We start from the raw sequence: 16187 nt of genomic DNA on the forward strand, positions 1-16187 counted from the left end.
ATTTTAAATTTTATTGCAAAGTTAGAATCATAGCATGAATTACAAAGTAAATGTAAGAAGAAAACAATAAAGCACAGATGTCTCAGTTGTTGAAAATCTGAAATGCTTAATATAATTAACAAAATTGAGGTTTTTAGTGCACTGTGTTGTAAAACAGTACTATAGGTTACAGCTTATTCACATTTCATTTACAAAAATGACCTCCAGGAGACTTTAAACACTTGATATCAGTAAATAAATATGAGGTGATTTTTGTAACACAATCTCAACACCTTGTTATTGTACCTCTTCATATCTCCAGCTGTGAAGTGAAAAGAGATTCCTCGCTGTTATCTCGGAGGTGGCCCTCTCCCTCGGCCACGGCCACGGCCCGGTCCAGGTCCAGGTCCAGGTCCAGGTCCAGGTCCTCTGGGCCCAGGTCCTCTGGGCCCAGGCGGACGACTCACCGGCCCTCGAGCGTTGGGGTTGGGCGATGCCAGAGCTACATCTTTCTGCAGGTTAACACCTTTACCTGCTGACCCAGGCTTCGTCTTAGTTGGCTTTGCGTCCGGCTCTGGTTTCTTTTCTGCTTTGGGAGAGACAGTGATGGATCAGCTTTCCAGATATACATTTATAAATACATCACAGCTATTAGTATCTATCTCATATACTATAACTTTGTATTAATAAAACATTAAAGAAACATTACTTCTCTGGATTCATTTTCCAATATTAAACACTAAAATATATTTATGATGTTCTTCGTATATCTACATCAATCAGGAGTGTACTGACCTGGCTCTGGAGGAGCAGGAGGCATGAGAGATCGGTTCGGCAGCAGGTCCTCCAGGTCTTTCATGACCTGGTTGGTGCTGTCCGTGTTGTTCCTGCGGTTTTTCTCTTCATCTCGAGCCTGGACAGACAGAGAGATGAAGAAAAGTTAACAGATTTGGTAAGAAAGAGGAAGCAAGGGGGACTCTACACAGTTATGTTAAAGGTTTTCTTAGTTATGCTAAAAATGTGAAGATGTGCTAAAAGGCTAAGGCTATTCTATAGTTTTGTTTTCATCAACAAATCCCATGAACAGAACAAAATCAACAAGGTTTCAGTCCGTCTATCAACCCTGTCTGACCTCCATAACCTGTCTGCAGCCTCAGCCTCAAGCTCTTTTAGTTCCCCCTGGAGGAGTGAATGTTTTAAAACATGTCACAGATTTAAACATCATTAAAGGTTCAGTATTTTCCTTAAATAACCGAGCCCTGTAGTTTGTTTAAAATATGACTGAAGCAGGTGAAAGGGAATTTGTCGGGGACTATTTTCTGATGCGGATTAATACATATTTGGTTCTCCAGCGAGTAGTTACAGCAGCAGGACATTTACTGAGTGATAGAATCAGTAGTTCATGTTAACAATGCTGCTCATTGATGAATTTTAAACTGTTTAGTTGATTATATATTTTTATGAAAACACTAAAATAAATTTAGAATATCACAAGATTGTTCTTTTATTTTCCCCCCAAAAAAGAAAAAAGCTGCAAATCTGTACATGTAGTGTACGAGTGGTCACTCAGAGAGGCTGTACTCCGCAGAATCCAAATCTATGGACATAACCCGCCTTGCAGACTTCCGGTCAAGAACCATGATTCACACAGGCCACAAGGGGCCTCAAGTGGATGTTCTGCAGACTACAGAGCTGCTTGGGGTGCAAATATCACCAGACTTCACTGCTTTATTTACCTAAAATTCCCTGCAATATATTTTTTCCAGTTATTGACTATAGAGGAAATCAAAATGCATGTTATTTTTAAATTATTTAGGCCTGTTTATCAGAGGAGTCTATAGTCATGCAGTCTGGCGCCCTTGCAGATTTATGGTGATGATCGTGAACATTTCACGTTGCATAAGAATGAAGGGATCAGCCTCCAGAAAAGGGACATTTGGATTCTTAGCGTCAGGGGTTAAGATGCTCAAAATTCAAGCAAACAAGGTACACTGGGTAAATGTTTTCTGTGGTAGCATTCTTGGTCTTGCATTTTTGTACAAATAAAAAATTAGCAGTGAACACAAAGTAAAGCTGAGGTGTCACTTAATGGCATTTCTTAGTTATTGCAGGTATTTGATCTAAATCATTCTCTCATTTCAGCAGACTGTTGTTAGTTCTGTAGCACCACCTTCTCTATACATGTAGACTATGTAGAGATTGCATAGTGTGTACTAACTGTATCTCCTTTCTCAACTTACCATCTGCATCTTCTTCTTCAGCTCCATGTTGGAGTTTTGGTAGGCCTCAGACACGGAGTTCAGATAGTAGATGGCCAGTCTGTAAAGGAGAATGACAGGATTTGTAGTTTTTCAAAGGCAGCAAAGGCAACATGGTGAGTTTTGCAGCAGCAACCTGCTTTTTGTGTAACCATACACATGCATGTTTGTCTGTGCAGGTGGATGAGTTTCTTTGTTAAGAGATTTGAACATTTAAATAAGCACTCATTTTGGCAAACATGACATTGTGTGTGCGTGCACGATCTCCACTGTGTCTCCTCCACACTCACACCATGAGCAGTACAGCTGGTATGATGAGGCCGGGGTTGGCTGCGTAGCTGAACAGCGTCCCCAAGAATGCGGGCAGGTCCAGGTCGATCGTCTCCATGATCACATCAAACATCTTCACCTTCCCACTGCAAACATCAGCACAGTCAACATGTGTGTGGTCGTGTACTTACACAAACTATGCTCCTCAAACTCCATAGGTCATATTCACGTATGGTTACCTGAAGGGTCCGCAGTCAAACGAGGGCGGCAGAGTCATGATGGTGTAGACCACAGGTAACAGACTGAGGAAGAGGATGAGAAGCAGCAGGCCCATGTAGAAGTTGTTGGACTTGGAGGCTTTGAAGACTCTCTCGTGGGGGACGTTGGTGGCCATGACAGCCCAGCACTGATAGTACATGGAGCTGAGGAGGCGGAGCACGTTGATGCCGACCAGCCCAGGAGCGTAAAACGCACCCATCCTGAAAAACACAACAGCATGGCAATGTGATCAGATTTTTTAGAAGAACACATGCAGCTGCGTGTGTGTGCTGCATGTATAAAATAAAGTTCATACCAGATCATCCCCTGATTGAAGACCAATCCAAGGACATTACCACTGATGTCAAACTCTCCATATGATGGCTGAAAGTGAACACGGACAATGATTACTCACTTTAACCAGGTTAGGCTTATCAGGTTATAACTTAGGTTATCAGATAGAGAACTGTGTTTGTAACTGGTTAGACCTGCAAGAAAATAATTATGAATACCACATTTACAACACATTCTCCGACACAGAAATTAGAGAAAAATATGAAATTAGACGAGCAGCATTGTGAACATGATAATTTCTGCTGATATGACGGACTGAAAAGATGATGCTTTGATTATGTGCACATGACCTGAGCCATCCACTACTCGTATATGTGCAAAAGGATGTTTCAAAGGATATCAGTACATAGAATATCAACAAAAATCCAAAAAGGTGAGCCATATCCAGGAGTAAATTAAATGAAGCTTTTGTGGATGCTAAGTCTCTAAAAGGCCTTAATGGAAACTATTAAATGTTTCTGTTCTTTTATAGGCATGACACAGTGTAATACTGATTAGCTGGGATTTTACTGATACGAGTCAAAAGGCCTGAAGCTGAGTCTGGACACTGTTGTGTCAAGTTGCAGACATAAATCAAGAAGCTGCTTACTGAGCTGTTGATGTTCTTTACAAAGCCTTAGTTAAAGGTATAATAAGGAGGATTTTTCCTTGCATTTTGTCAACAACACATTCGAACTGGGCCCCTCTTCCTGGGCTCTTTGTCACCAGAAGCTCATTCTCACTTTCTCGTGCGAGAACACAACCACCCCGCCGAGCTAACACCGGCAGCATCACGGTTACCTTTGCGCTAGCATGCTAACCGCGGGTTAGCTTGTCCTACCTGGTTTGAGGCACCTACCTGTCTAACAGAAAGAAAGCCAACTGTGCATCGCTCTTTCGCAATGTTCGCCGGTCTGAATGGGGCCCAACTGCTAATTTGAACCAGTCCCACACTCAGTTATACGCTGTGATTGGTAGGGATCGACTGATTATCGGCACCGATATTCGGCATTTTGACGCATATCGGCATCGGACATTTTTTTTTTATCCGACGGCCGATAAGAGTGCAGAGTGCTCACACACACGGCGGAGAGGAGAAAAAGTTCATTTCTTTGCACATTTTATTCAACTTTGTTTTATTTACTTAATAAAACTTCAGGAAGTTATTTATTTATTTAAATTTTCAGTTAACTTTATAAGAGATGCTGCTGACCCTGGGAACTCCCTGCGCTTTTTGTTTGTTTGTTTAATAAACATATGCTTAAAGGCATTTAAACAAAGTGTTGGAGTTTGTATTATTCAAAATTTTGACGCCAATATTTTCACTTTTACTGCAAATGAATATCGGCTCCAAACATCGGTTATCGGCCTCCTTGACTACTAATAATCGGTATCGGTATCGGCCCTGAAAAAACCATATCGGTCTATCTCTAGTGATTGGCTCAGGAAACCACAACAGTGCCCCTCCTGAAAACGTACACACTCACCAACACACATGTATAGAGGCCCAGAAGTGATGATAAATATTACACTATATTTGTTAAAGTCTACATTTTATTTTTCTAGGAAAATCCTACTTATTATACCTTTACCTATTTAAATAAAAATTGAGTCACATGATGTTTGAGGAAGACTCACAAATCCAGCCTCCAGGTCCCAGCACCAGCAGTAGTTGAGGAAGCGAACGATGACGGCTCGGGCAAAGTCACCAATCAGGATGGTCAGGTAGGTCACCTGGATGTCCGACACGGTCAGCTTCACAAACTCCTAGAATAAGACACATTTCGGACAGTGAAATGAAACACACAGTTTTGCACACAATTTTGGCATTTTTATGACTTTTGGATATCAAATCACAACAGGAAACTCAAGACAGCAATTCATTATAAAATCCTAGTTATACGATTAATTTTTTAACACAAAGATGGAGAGTTTTTTTGCTCCAAAAGTCATTTCAAAATCTGACCATGATATTTATGATACATCATGATACATAGATTTTTTTTATTTCTATTGAGAAATACAAAATGAAATTGTGACAATGTGTCAATGGCTGTTGCAATTGCATAGTTTGGAATATTTTTACGAATAATTGTAACAATAATAACAAAGGAATTGCTCGTAATTTGTACTAATAGAAAACTATGTGAATCATTTGTGAATACTAAAATGTGTCGATTCTGTGTCTTATTAAATATATTCATTACGATGCCGACGGCAGTCTCCCAGCAGGGTCCTCTGATGACATCAGCAGGGTTCATGGGGGGTGGGGTGCTATCTGTGTCGTTGTTCATGCTGGTGTAGTTGGCGTAGTATTCCTTCAATGCCCAGATGGAGGCGTTTTTAATGGACTGCTCTTCCTCCAGCTATGAAGCACAAAGAAGAGAATTAAACAACAGTGACACAAGTTTCTATTGCAAACATCTGAAAACATCCAAAGAGACATTTTCTAAAACGACACAAAACAAACCATAACATACCTTAGCACTATTTTTGGTTTGTATGGAGTTTGGAAAATTCTGGTTAAGTTTGCTGGAGACTCCTACAGGCTAAGATGTGTATTACAACCAACAATACAGAAGTGGGGCCTTGAAAAGTTTGGCACAACAGGAAAAGATTTTAAACTGTTATACCTCTTAGTATATAGTATCCTTGGACTACTCCCACCTGAATTGAGACCTTCAGGTGCAAATAAATTGATTGTTACTCTATGCTCACTTCAGGCTATTGTAACAGCCTGGGAAAAACAGGCTGTTTAAAAGTCTTTCCAACTGTTAAGCCATGGAAAAACTGACTTATGCCAATAAAGGGAAAATACAGAGTTTCTTTAGAATATGGGGACAATTCATGAAATATCTTGAAAATGTATGAATACTGGAGTATTTGAGGCATAAAGATAATATCTTATAATATAGCTACATAAGAACCGTATGGGATGGTTTTTTTTGTTTGTTTGTTTTTTCTGTTTTGTTTTGTTCTTAGTTTTTTGTCTCTTCTTGCTTTGTTTGTGATCAGCATGTGTGTAGACCTGGGGGGTATACTACGAAGCAGGATTTGTGGTTATCGGGGTAACTTCAGGGTCTGAGCTCCTGCTCCGGAGCAGGTTACGTCCAAGATAAGAGATCAACCTGAACTAAACACCACCCACTGACCAATCAGGTCTCTTGATTCAGGAGCTCTGTGAGCAGATCGTAAGAGGGAGGAGAGAGAAAGAGAACTGTAAAACACTTAACGTATTAATGTAATGTAACACACGAGTGTTATAATAAATATACTGTGCTCTAATGATGGAGCAGTGATATTAAATTTGTGCATTTAAAGCCTGCAATTTTTTTTTTCCAAAACATTTGTCCTTCCTGCGTTCAGCAGCTGCAGCTGAGCAGATTTTAGTCTAGATTCTGTGTAATTTCTTCATATCTTTCTAAAATCATAGTTTGCTCTGAATTTGTAAAATATGCCGATCAGCTAACGGCAAACTTCCCCGTGTTGAGATTGGTCATTTACTCCAAACAACACCCCTTTAATGTGAACGCGCTCATAGAAACCCTGGGCTGACTTATTGAGTTGATATCCAGTGTCGTGTGACCATTTACCGCGATATCCTTTGTTCGGTTAAGTGAAGCCGGTTCAGGAAAAGATACCCTGGGTAAGTTGAACTCGTTTTGTAGTATAGGCTCCTGTAAATGTGTATCTGTTATGTTGTCATTCTTGAAAAAAGCCCAATAAATATAATTTTGAAAAAAGGTGGAAGTCTACCCAATTACCTCATTACATTTTCCTAGTGAGTTTATGATCTCAATCAATTCTTTCACGTCTGTCTCAATACAGCATGTTGTTCATTTGGTAAATTCTGGTCCCATTAACAGTTAAAAATATGACAAAGTAGGGTATGCTTTGGGGGATGGCTACCTGTGATTGACAAGTTGATATGATAGAAAAGTAGCAATGCATAATGCAAATTACCTGTCTTGTCCAAATCTTTTTTATCTCTGGCTCAGCAAATTCGATATGCCAAACTCAAGGCTTAAAAATTATTCCTAAACGACTGGGTGACATTACAGTGACATCTCCTTCTTACAGTCTACAATTAAAGTAAATGCCAATAAAAGGAGAAATTCTACAGCTATATTAAAGCCAAGGATATTTTATAGGCAGACGTTAAAAAGACTATTTTGCCAAGATTGTCCTTACGGTATAATCACCAAACACAACAGTAAGAAATGTGTTTACTATTTAAAACTGTCCAGCTACCATACCTTGGTGTTAACCTCGTCAAACAGGGCGAACAGGAAGGTGTACAGGTTTCCCAGGAAGAGGGCGAAGATGCGTCCTAGCTGCCACTTGAGGGCGATCCGAGGATGATAGTCCTCCAGCTCAGCGATGGTCTCAAACAGAGGAGGACACACCAGACCCAGCAGAGACATGATGAGCTCCAACTGTAGACAAGATTCAAAATAACAACTTTATTTATAGCACCTTTCAAGGCTCAATGAGGGTCTCATAGGTGACACTGTTTTCCTACGATACTGCAAAAGTAATCTATTTATCTTTTGAGCATGATTACCTCGTTTTTCTCGTACCAGCTGAGGTCGTCCCTGTTGGCGAACTCCTGCGATCTCTTCACCACAAAGTAGATGAGGTATCCGCTGCCTCCGAGGCTGCAGGTGATCAGGACGTTAGCAAGGACTCTGAGGAATCTACGCAGGTGGATGTTCTCATCCTTCTGGTTCTCCTGCTCGTCTACGATGGACTCCTGTTCTCATCAAAACAGGAACAGGAAGGAGTTACAGTCAGTGGGGAATTTCATCTGGCATTGATTGACGCATGGTTCTGTTGAAAGGTTTGCAGTGTTTACCTTAAAGCTGGTGGTGATGGAGGCGTATTTATTGTCAGCGGTCTCTGAGTTTCCTATGAGGTAATCCCAGCTGGTGAACATCTTCCAGGCAAATGTGAATTCTCCTTCGTCCCCGTCTCCGCCACCCACATCAGCATTTTTGGCCATTCTGAAAACAAAACCGACTTCTTTATTGGCTGAAAGATCTGAACATTATTGAAATTATTCTTGATACTTCTGCATCTTGGTGTCTTTAAATTCTTTGTCCCCATGTTTAGCTCTGTTTTTCACTTAAAATGATTTTTAAAAATCAAACTTACAGCAATTTTTAACAACTTAAATCATTCAATTGATCAAAACTGGTGTTTGATGATATTCCCAGGACAGTTAATTAATTAAAAGCAACCTCATGAGTCTTCCTGAGCTTCTGCAGCTGCAGACTCACGTGCGGATGACGACCATCAGGCTGTAGCCGAAGGTGCCGATCCCGACCATGAGGTAGGACAGAGGCAGCCTGAACTTCAGCAAGCCGATGGTCCTCTGGTTGTTGTAAAATCCGTAGAATAGGACTGAATACTTGCAGTATCCCTGGGAAAAGAAGAGGTGCTATCTTTACTTACTTTAAATGCTTTTATGCTTACAAAAAGTGAGGTTTTTGAATATATTGAATATGATACTGCTTATACAGCTCCAGAAAAAAATGAAGAGACCACTGCAAATATATGTTTTTCTCTGGTTCTACTATATATAGGTTTGTGCTTGTGTAAAATGAACTTTTGCTTTAATGTAAACCACATTTCTCCTACTTCCAAATCAAATATTCTCATTGAGGTCTTTTATTTGCAGAAAATGACGACTTGTTAAGAAAACCAAAGGATGCAAAAAATACGTTTTTCAGAGCTCGAACAATGCGAAGAAAACAAGTTCATGTTTAAACAACAGAATACTAATGTTTCATAATAATAACCTGGTTTTTAATTACAGCTTTCATGCGTCTCTGCATGCTCTCCACCAGTCTGTAACAGTGCTGTTGGGTGACGTTAGGCCGCTCTTGGAGCAGCTCGGCTTTGTTCGATGGCTTGTGACCGTCCATCTTCCTCTTAATCATATTCAGGAGGTTTTCAGATCTGGATTGGGCTGGCCATGACATGTAGAGAGAGATGCTGATTTAAAGAACATTTGGAGTGGTCTCTTAATTTTTTCTGGAGCTGTATGTTAATATTTCACTTATCTAGAGGCAAAACAACTTAGTTGCACATTTGAGAACTGAAATTTTAAATCTGGCTTTTGTGGTTGGGAGAAAAGTATATATATCAGGAGAAACAAAGATCGTGTGAGCTTTGATTTATGAAAGACAAAAGACCTTCCTTTAATACACTTGAAAAATAGACAAAATTGAAATGTTATTTCATTTATCTTTCATAATTTATTGTTTGAGTTTCTTGACATTAGGAGTTCTGCTATATAATTTCTGCCTATCTTTTATTCTGTTTCTATGTCTATTGTTATGCACCAAAACCCAAGATAAATTCCTTGTAAATGTAAACTGACTCACTGATTTAAATACAGAAATGTAACCAATACTGGTTGTGCTTCACACAATAAAAGAAGATGTCAATCAGTTATTTATCAATATATCAGGGTCAGGGCTGCACGGTGGTGCAGTGGTTAGCACTGTCGCCTCTAGAAGCTAGAAGGTTCCTCGTTCAAATCCCGGTTCAGATGAAGGGGGCCTTTCTGTGTGGAGTTTGCAAGTTTTCCCCGTGCATGCGGGTTCCGGGCCCTCCAGCTTCCTTCCACAGTGCAAAGACATGCTCATTAGGTTCATTGGTGTCTCTAAATTGCCCAGGTGTGAGTGTTAGCATGAAACGTCTGTCTCTCTGTGTGTCAGCTCTGTGACTGACTGGCGATAACTCCAGGTGACCCCACCTCTTGCCCCAATGACAGCTGGGATAGGCTCCAGCTGTCATTGGGCGAGATGGGCCCCTATATGGATCGATGGATATCAGACTCACATTGAAGTCCATGAGCACGGAGTAGTCCTGAGCAGTGTCTTGTTCTGCCCTTGGTACAGTCTTTCTAGGAATCGACCCATATGGAAGGCCCATCAGGACCTGGAAAATAAGATTTAAATCTATATATATATACATTTTAATCTCTTGTTATAATTGTTGTGTGAATAGATTATAACACAGCTTTTTTATTCAGAAAAAGGACTACACCATTTCACCTCAGGGATGACCACCAATCCAAAAGTGAAACCAAACAGCACCAGGTTCATGCCGTACATCCAGCGCAGGAAGATAAAGTAAGAGGCCACAGACGACCCAAAGTGACCTGAGGACATGGAGAGGATTATTTAACTCTTAAAGCATCCGTCCACTGGGTGTCACTGTTCGGCTGTGCTGTAGAAAACACTTACTTTCCACCTCTTTGATCTTCCTCTCCCAGGGGATGCAAGCTGTTCGGAAATTCTCAAAGTCTCTCTGGAACTTGATCCATTTCTAGAAATAAAAAATAAAAAAGTTATAAAAGGAATCACACAAAAAGGCAAAACACAGAGAAAAGAACAGAGAAGTTTGTGCCTAACCTTTGTCATCATCACTTTGTAGGCGTACCACTTCCTGCCTTTTCCTTTGCCTAAAGCTCCTTCAAACTTATCAACAAACTGTTGAGCCTCTCTGTGAAAAGACAAGGGCAGATGCCAGAAAAATCTGGTGCATTTAAGTTTTTTCTTCACTGATAAAATACTAGATACCTTATTTAAGGACAATAAAACAGTCTGACCAAGACAAAAAATAATTACATGTGATTTAAACAACTTTAAGTACTCTTTGGAAACAAATATTTCCATATGTGCCGACAGGAAAAAGTGCCCAAAAAAGGGCGTACGGTATATTGAATTGAGTAAAAAATGTCAAAGCTTGAAATTTAGCTCTGTGATTCTGGGTTGCGGTGAATGAATATTATCTAAAAGTGCAAACCAGGAAATGTCTAAGAGGTTACCTTAAGTGGGTGAGCCTCCTCTTCATCCTCCATGGTTTGTTCCTGATGGTGGCGATCAGTTTCTTCTTCTCCTCCACCTCCTCCATCAGCGCGGCCATCTCTCCCTCTGACATGGACTCCTCCTCCTCATCAGAATCCGTGTTAGAGTCAGAGGAACTGGATGAGATAAGGCAGATGGAGACAAAGATCAAATGATGCATATCTACCGTAAGATACAGATTGCATTAAGACTATTCCCCTATAAGGCACAGGGGCAGAATCTACAGTCTGTGAAGGTTCTCGGTCATCCAGGTCATGGTAATTCAAAGGTTTAATGCAAAAGGCAACACATCATAGGACATTTTTTGTTGCATTGGCAATGATATTGGATTTAATGAGGATTGTTTTTACTCAATTAGGTTGGTATCTGACTCCTTATTGGTGGTTTTACCTGTCATCCTTCTTCTTCTTCTTTTTCTTGTCCTTCTCATTGTCCTTCTCTTTCCCCTTCTCTTTCCCCTTGTCCTTCCCTTTGGCATCCCCCTTCTTACCCTTACTATCCTCCTCCTCCTTCCCTCCTTTCTTTCCTCCTCCTTTCCTTCCCTTCTTTCCTTTCTCCACGTCACTGTCCTCCTCATCGCTGTCCTGGGCTTTGCCTCCTCTCTTCTTATTGGCTGCTGCTCCTCCTCGCTTCCTCTTGGGAGCCTCGTCCTCGCTGTCGTCATCATCGCCACCGCCACGTTTCTTTGCAGGCTTCTTGTTGTTTGCTCCCCTGCGTCTCCGGGGAGCGTCATCCTCCTCCTCATCATCCTCATCTTCGTCCTCGCTTGCTGGTTTTTTACCTCGGCCTCTTCCCTTTGCACCTCCTCTGCCAGCTGCCTGCCTTCTGTTTGGTCTCCTCTGGGTGGCACCGTCTACATAAAAAAATCAGCATGAACCCCACAAAAAAACCTTATTTGATATTTTGGTTACTAGATAAGATTCTAGACTATTATCCTTTTTAAATCAGTTCCAGGCAATGATGTTTAATTCACTCACCATCACTGTCACTCAAATCCCCGTCCACCTCGATCCCAACTGAGGAAGAACACACAAAAAAACATAACAACATAACCAAATATTTTTTGGATGCATTGCCCCACTGGCAATTGTGTGGGGATCCCTTTGACCTTATGCCCCTTCCCTCCACCACATCTAACAGACCTCACTTTTTTACCTATTATCTAAGTATACAGTATTAAAGTATTCAGCAGATTATTAGTATCCATTAGTTGTTCATATTGTCAGACCTACAAAAGCAAACAAGAACATTAATTTTCTTCTCCCCTTGAGGACAGACCTGACAAAGCTTCATTTAAACTTTTAACAAATCTGCATCATTGATTCCGCATGGCATTGCATACTGCAAAATAAATTTGAATAGCTCCGTAATACATACTACCGCCGAACGCAGTATGAAGTATATAGTATCCAATTTCGAACACAGCATATGCCAACGTTTAACATGCCAGGATTCATGACATTGTCACGACACGTCACTGGGATTTGTTTTAAAATTAATTATACTGACTGAAGCAAAATAAGGTCTCATTTATTATTCTTTCCAGAGCAATTCGAGTTTAAAATTCTCTAGTTTAATGTCAAGCTAACTGTTAGCATGACCTATGTAGTTGTCAAGCTAACTAACTTACCCTGCAGCAGCTCACAGCTCTAGGTAGGTCAGTATTGGTCAGTATCAGACTTAAAAGATTAACTATATCATGGCTTTTAGCAATTATTCATTTTGTCGGTTTTACTGAGAATTTTGTTTAATTGTACTAACTACCATTTGGGAAATTAGCAACTTAGCACAACGGAATTTGAAGGGTGAGAGAAGCACACTGATGATGTCAGAGCGCTATGATTGGTTGATTGCGATGTCATTCCAGGTTCACAAAGCGCAAAGCAGCTGGTTTTCCCATCTGCCTTAACATGCTATACAGTCATTTTGTAAACATCGTAACATGAACTTCTAAATATCATTTTAATTGTCAGCCCGGTCTTAGCATTTAGCTCAACGTGCCACAAATGCTAGCAGCCTCACAGAGCTGCTAGCATAGCTACCATGTGGATACATTTCTTTTACATTAACAAACAATAATAGTAATAATAATAGGAGAAGTTATGTGAGTCTGACTTCTGATCTCAATAATTGAATTAGGACTCATAGTACATAGTACACGAGTAAATTTCCCCTGTGGGGGATCAATAAATCTAATCTAAAATGCCCTCTAAATTAATAAAGATTATGCTACTTTTAGAATAATGTCAACCTGCTGGCAAAGCTCTATAAAGTTACGTTAAGAAACACTGTATATATTTTGAAATATACTGTATATTTCTTCTTTTTGTTCAATTTTTGATTGGCCAGCAGTGATGTCACAATTTAGGCACTTTTTTCCAACAAGTGTCCTCCATTGTTCTCCATTTCTGAGTCACATTTGTTAGTCAGTTGGTCCACAACTTTGGTCCAAGCTTAAATGTCTCTCCTAGGCCTACCGTATGGATTATCATGAAATTTTGCACAAACAAATGTGTCAACATTATTTTAAGTTTTTTATTTGAATGTCAAACCCTTAGAATACACACTAAACCATATTTTTTGTCATTGTTGGGCAAAATGAGCCCCAAGACATTCGAGATAAAACACACGTAAACATTTTTCCCTTCCGAGTTGAACCAGGTTACATGAAATATTATTATAATCTACACAATTTAAACCATTATAACCCACAAATAAGATAACTGTTCCAGTCTTTTAACCTCTAACTCACCTTCATCCATTGTAGCTGCATCAATTTTTCTCGGCATGTTGGAAAATTAAAATTGTCCGTCCTCTGTGTCCTCTGCAGCGATCGTCCAGTCAACCACCTTCAGCAGGTTGGCTCTCCTCTGCCTGGGCTCCCCGCCAGCACCCAACTCAGGTATCTGATGGTGCCGTCACTATGACGACTGCTGCATGTGACCTGCTCTACACAGGTGCAGTAAACTCTGGAAACCAAAGGTGTTCCACTGTGGCTTATCCAGAAGAGAGGATACTTTATTATCCTTCAGCCGGGACATTTATATTTCATTATTACTTCAAGGAGGCGGTGATATTCAGCTATTAGTCTCACAAGAGGTTCATATTGAAACTTAGAAAATAAAACAGCATTCAGTGTGTCTATTTAGCTAAGATTGACTGTTGCATCCTGCTTTGGTTTTCCAAAATGGCCAAAAGAGCTGCATCATCTGAAGTGCTTAGAGACACTCTCACTCCTCTTGAAACTGGAAACCATACACACCGAGGTAGACCAGACGCCCTAAAGTTTTAATGACGGTTTAGGTTTCTCTATGCAAGAGTCATTAGGCATACAGTAAATACCCTGAGATGACCTTGCAATTGAAGTATATTTTGTTTTGATCTCTCAATAGAATTACAGCAGGTGTAAATCGGCCAGCTGGCAACAGAGCCTGGCAGGAGCTACCTGTGTGAGCAGAGCTGTAAGCGTAGAGAGAAACACCTCATAGCCTCATTGAATAATAGAGTAGAGCTCATTTTTCACATCCAAAATGATTCCATTACACGGTAGTGAGTCCCAACAGGTGAGGCGGGGATCACGGCCTCTTAGACTTGTGCTGGTGTACAGGTGAGTGCGCTTGAGGTGACACATCAGCTGTATTCATGTTGAGGAAGTGTATATGACATCGAAATATCATTAAACAATCAAAGAAGAGGGCCATTCATAAGCCATTACAGAGATGTGGACTTGAGACTTGGTGACTTGGACTTGAGTCGACTCCAGTCACTGTTTTGATGACTTGCGACATGGTGACTCTAATTGCCTGTAGATGTAAGTGCGAGCTTCGAAGGTTGTCTGTCTCTATTTGTCGGCCCTGTGATAAGTCAATGAGGCGATGAGTCCAGGGTGTACCCGCCTCTCGGCCAATGACAGCTGGGATAGGCTCCAGGCTCCTGCGACCCTGAAGATAATGGATGGATGGATTTAGAAGACATGAATGTTCCTGAATCATGAATCACGCATCATACTATAGTAAATGCTGTTGAAATGTAAGTTAAAAGCAGAAAAAGCAAATCTGGAAACATTTTGTGGTCTTGGAATGAATTTCTAAATAGCTGCATGTCTTAAAACCCTTTACATGGTACTGAATCAATATTTTATGCACGATCACAATGAAAGATTCATGAACAATTAAAAGTTAATGGATAAGGTCAGGCAAATGCTGTTATACTACACATCAGTGACTAGTCTACAAGTGTGACATAAAAAAAGGAAAGATTATTTAACCTAAATGTTTTACCTGCTACAGCACTAACTTTGAACATTACCAACTCTTAAATGTTCATATTAGAATCTAAGTCATGTCTGTTTTGGTTGTTTATATGGTTGTATAAATCATTATCCAATTGGTGCGAATGTTTCAGAGTGTCACTTATGCAAAGAAAGTACCCCTTTAGATTTACACATCAGCGCGATCTTTATTTGTTGTTTTAATTTAAATTTTTATGTTTGTCTTCCAGAGTTTCATAATTTTACATCAACTGCAAAGACGTAATGTTTACATTCAGGTTAGTCTTCTAGCCACATTCATCCATCAGTCCATTATCTATACTGCTTATCCTGTTCATGGTCGCGGGCGGCTGTAACCTATGCCAGTTGTCATTGGGCGAAAGGTGGGGTTACACCCTGGAGCGACACATAGAGACAGACAACCTTTCACACTCTCTCACCTTCAGGCAATTTTAGTGTCACCGTTAACCTGACGAGCATGTCTTTGGACTTTCTGGCTACATACTGTATGTTAAATGTGATTGAATGTGTCTGTTGTGCCACCTTGTGGCTAATACTGATAACTGACATGCATACAAACCCACAACTACTGCAGCATAACTGTGTATTACTAAATAAATAAGCATACAGTATGTGAGATTGTGTTTAATACATCTTTTTATCTTTCTCTATGTTTTATTACAATTACAGATAAAAGACATCAGATGAGAAGAGAAGATGTGAAAAGCATTACAAACGGTATTAGATTTTTATTTTTTGTGTTCAGTTTGGACAGGACAGGATGGGGGGAGTGGGGGCTGGAGGAGGCAGGGTTAGTGAGCAGGCTGACTGCTTAAATAACTGAAATAACTGTCCGTCACCCTGGAGCCTTTTGCTCTGATGGACCTGTATCTTCTGCCTGAGGGAAAAAGGTCAAACAGGTGATGAGCTGGATGTGAC

At 40.4% G+C, this 16187-nt stretch overlaps 1 protein-coding gene across 1 annotated transcript; it reads right to left on the minus strand.

Moving 5' to 3' along the window:
* Window positions 1-329: 329 nt before the first annotated feature.
* tmc2a (transmembrane channel-like 2a) lies at window positions 330-13767 on the minus strand. The gene is made up of 20 exons (XM_069677304.1): window positions 13731-13767; window positions 11956-11994; window positions 11369-11831; window positions 10939-11094; window positions 10523-10613; window positions 10355-10436; window positions 10163-10269; window positions 9948-10046; window positions 8378-8520; window positions 7954-8101; window positions 7663-7851; window positions 7355-7534; window positions 5306-5464; window positions 4737-4865; window positions 3082-3149; window positions 2747-2986; window positions 2528-2653; window positions 2220-2298; window positions 775-892; window positions 330-565 (listed from the first exon to the last, which is right to left on the minus strand). Exons 1-20 carry the CDS (start codon window positions 13765-13767, stop codon window positions 330-332), a joined length of 2889 nt encoding a protein of 962 aa, XP_069533405.1.
* Between the last annotated feature and the right edge of the window lie 2420 nt (window positions 13768-16187).

This window comes from Semicossyphus pulcher, unplaced genomic scaffold (assembly GCF_022749685.1).
Source record: "Semicossyphus pulcher isolate SPU_LCO1_2020_fin unplaced genomic scaffold, fSemPul1.0.p SCAF_28, whole genome shotgun sequence".
Classification (NCBI taxonomy): domain Eukaryota; kingdom Metazoa; phylum Chordata; class Actinopteri; order Labriformes; family Labridae; genus Semicossyphus; species Semicossyphus pulcher.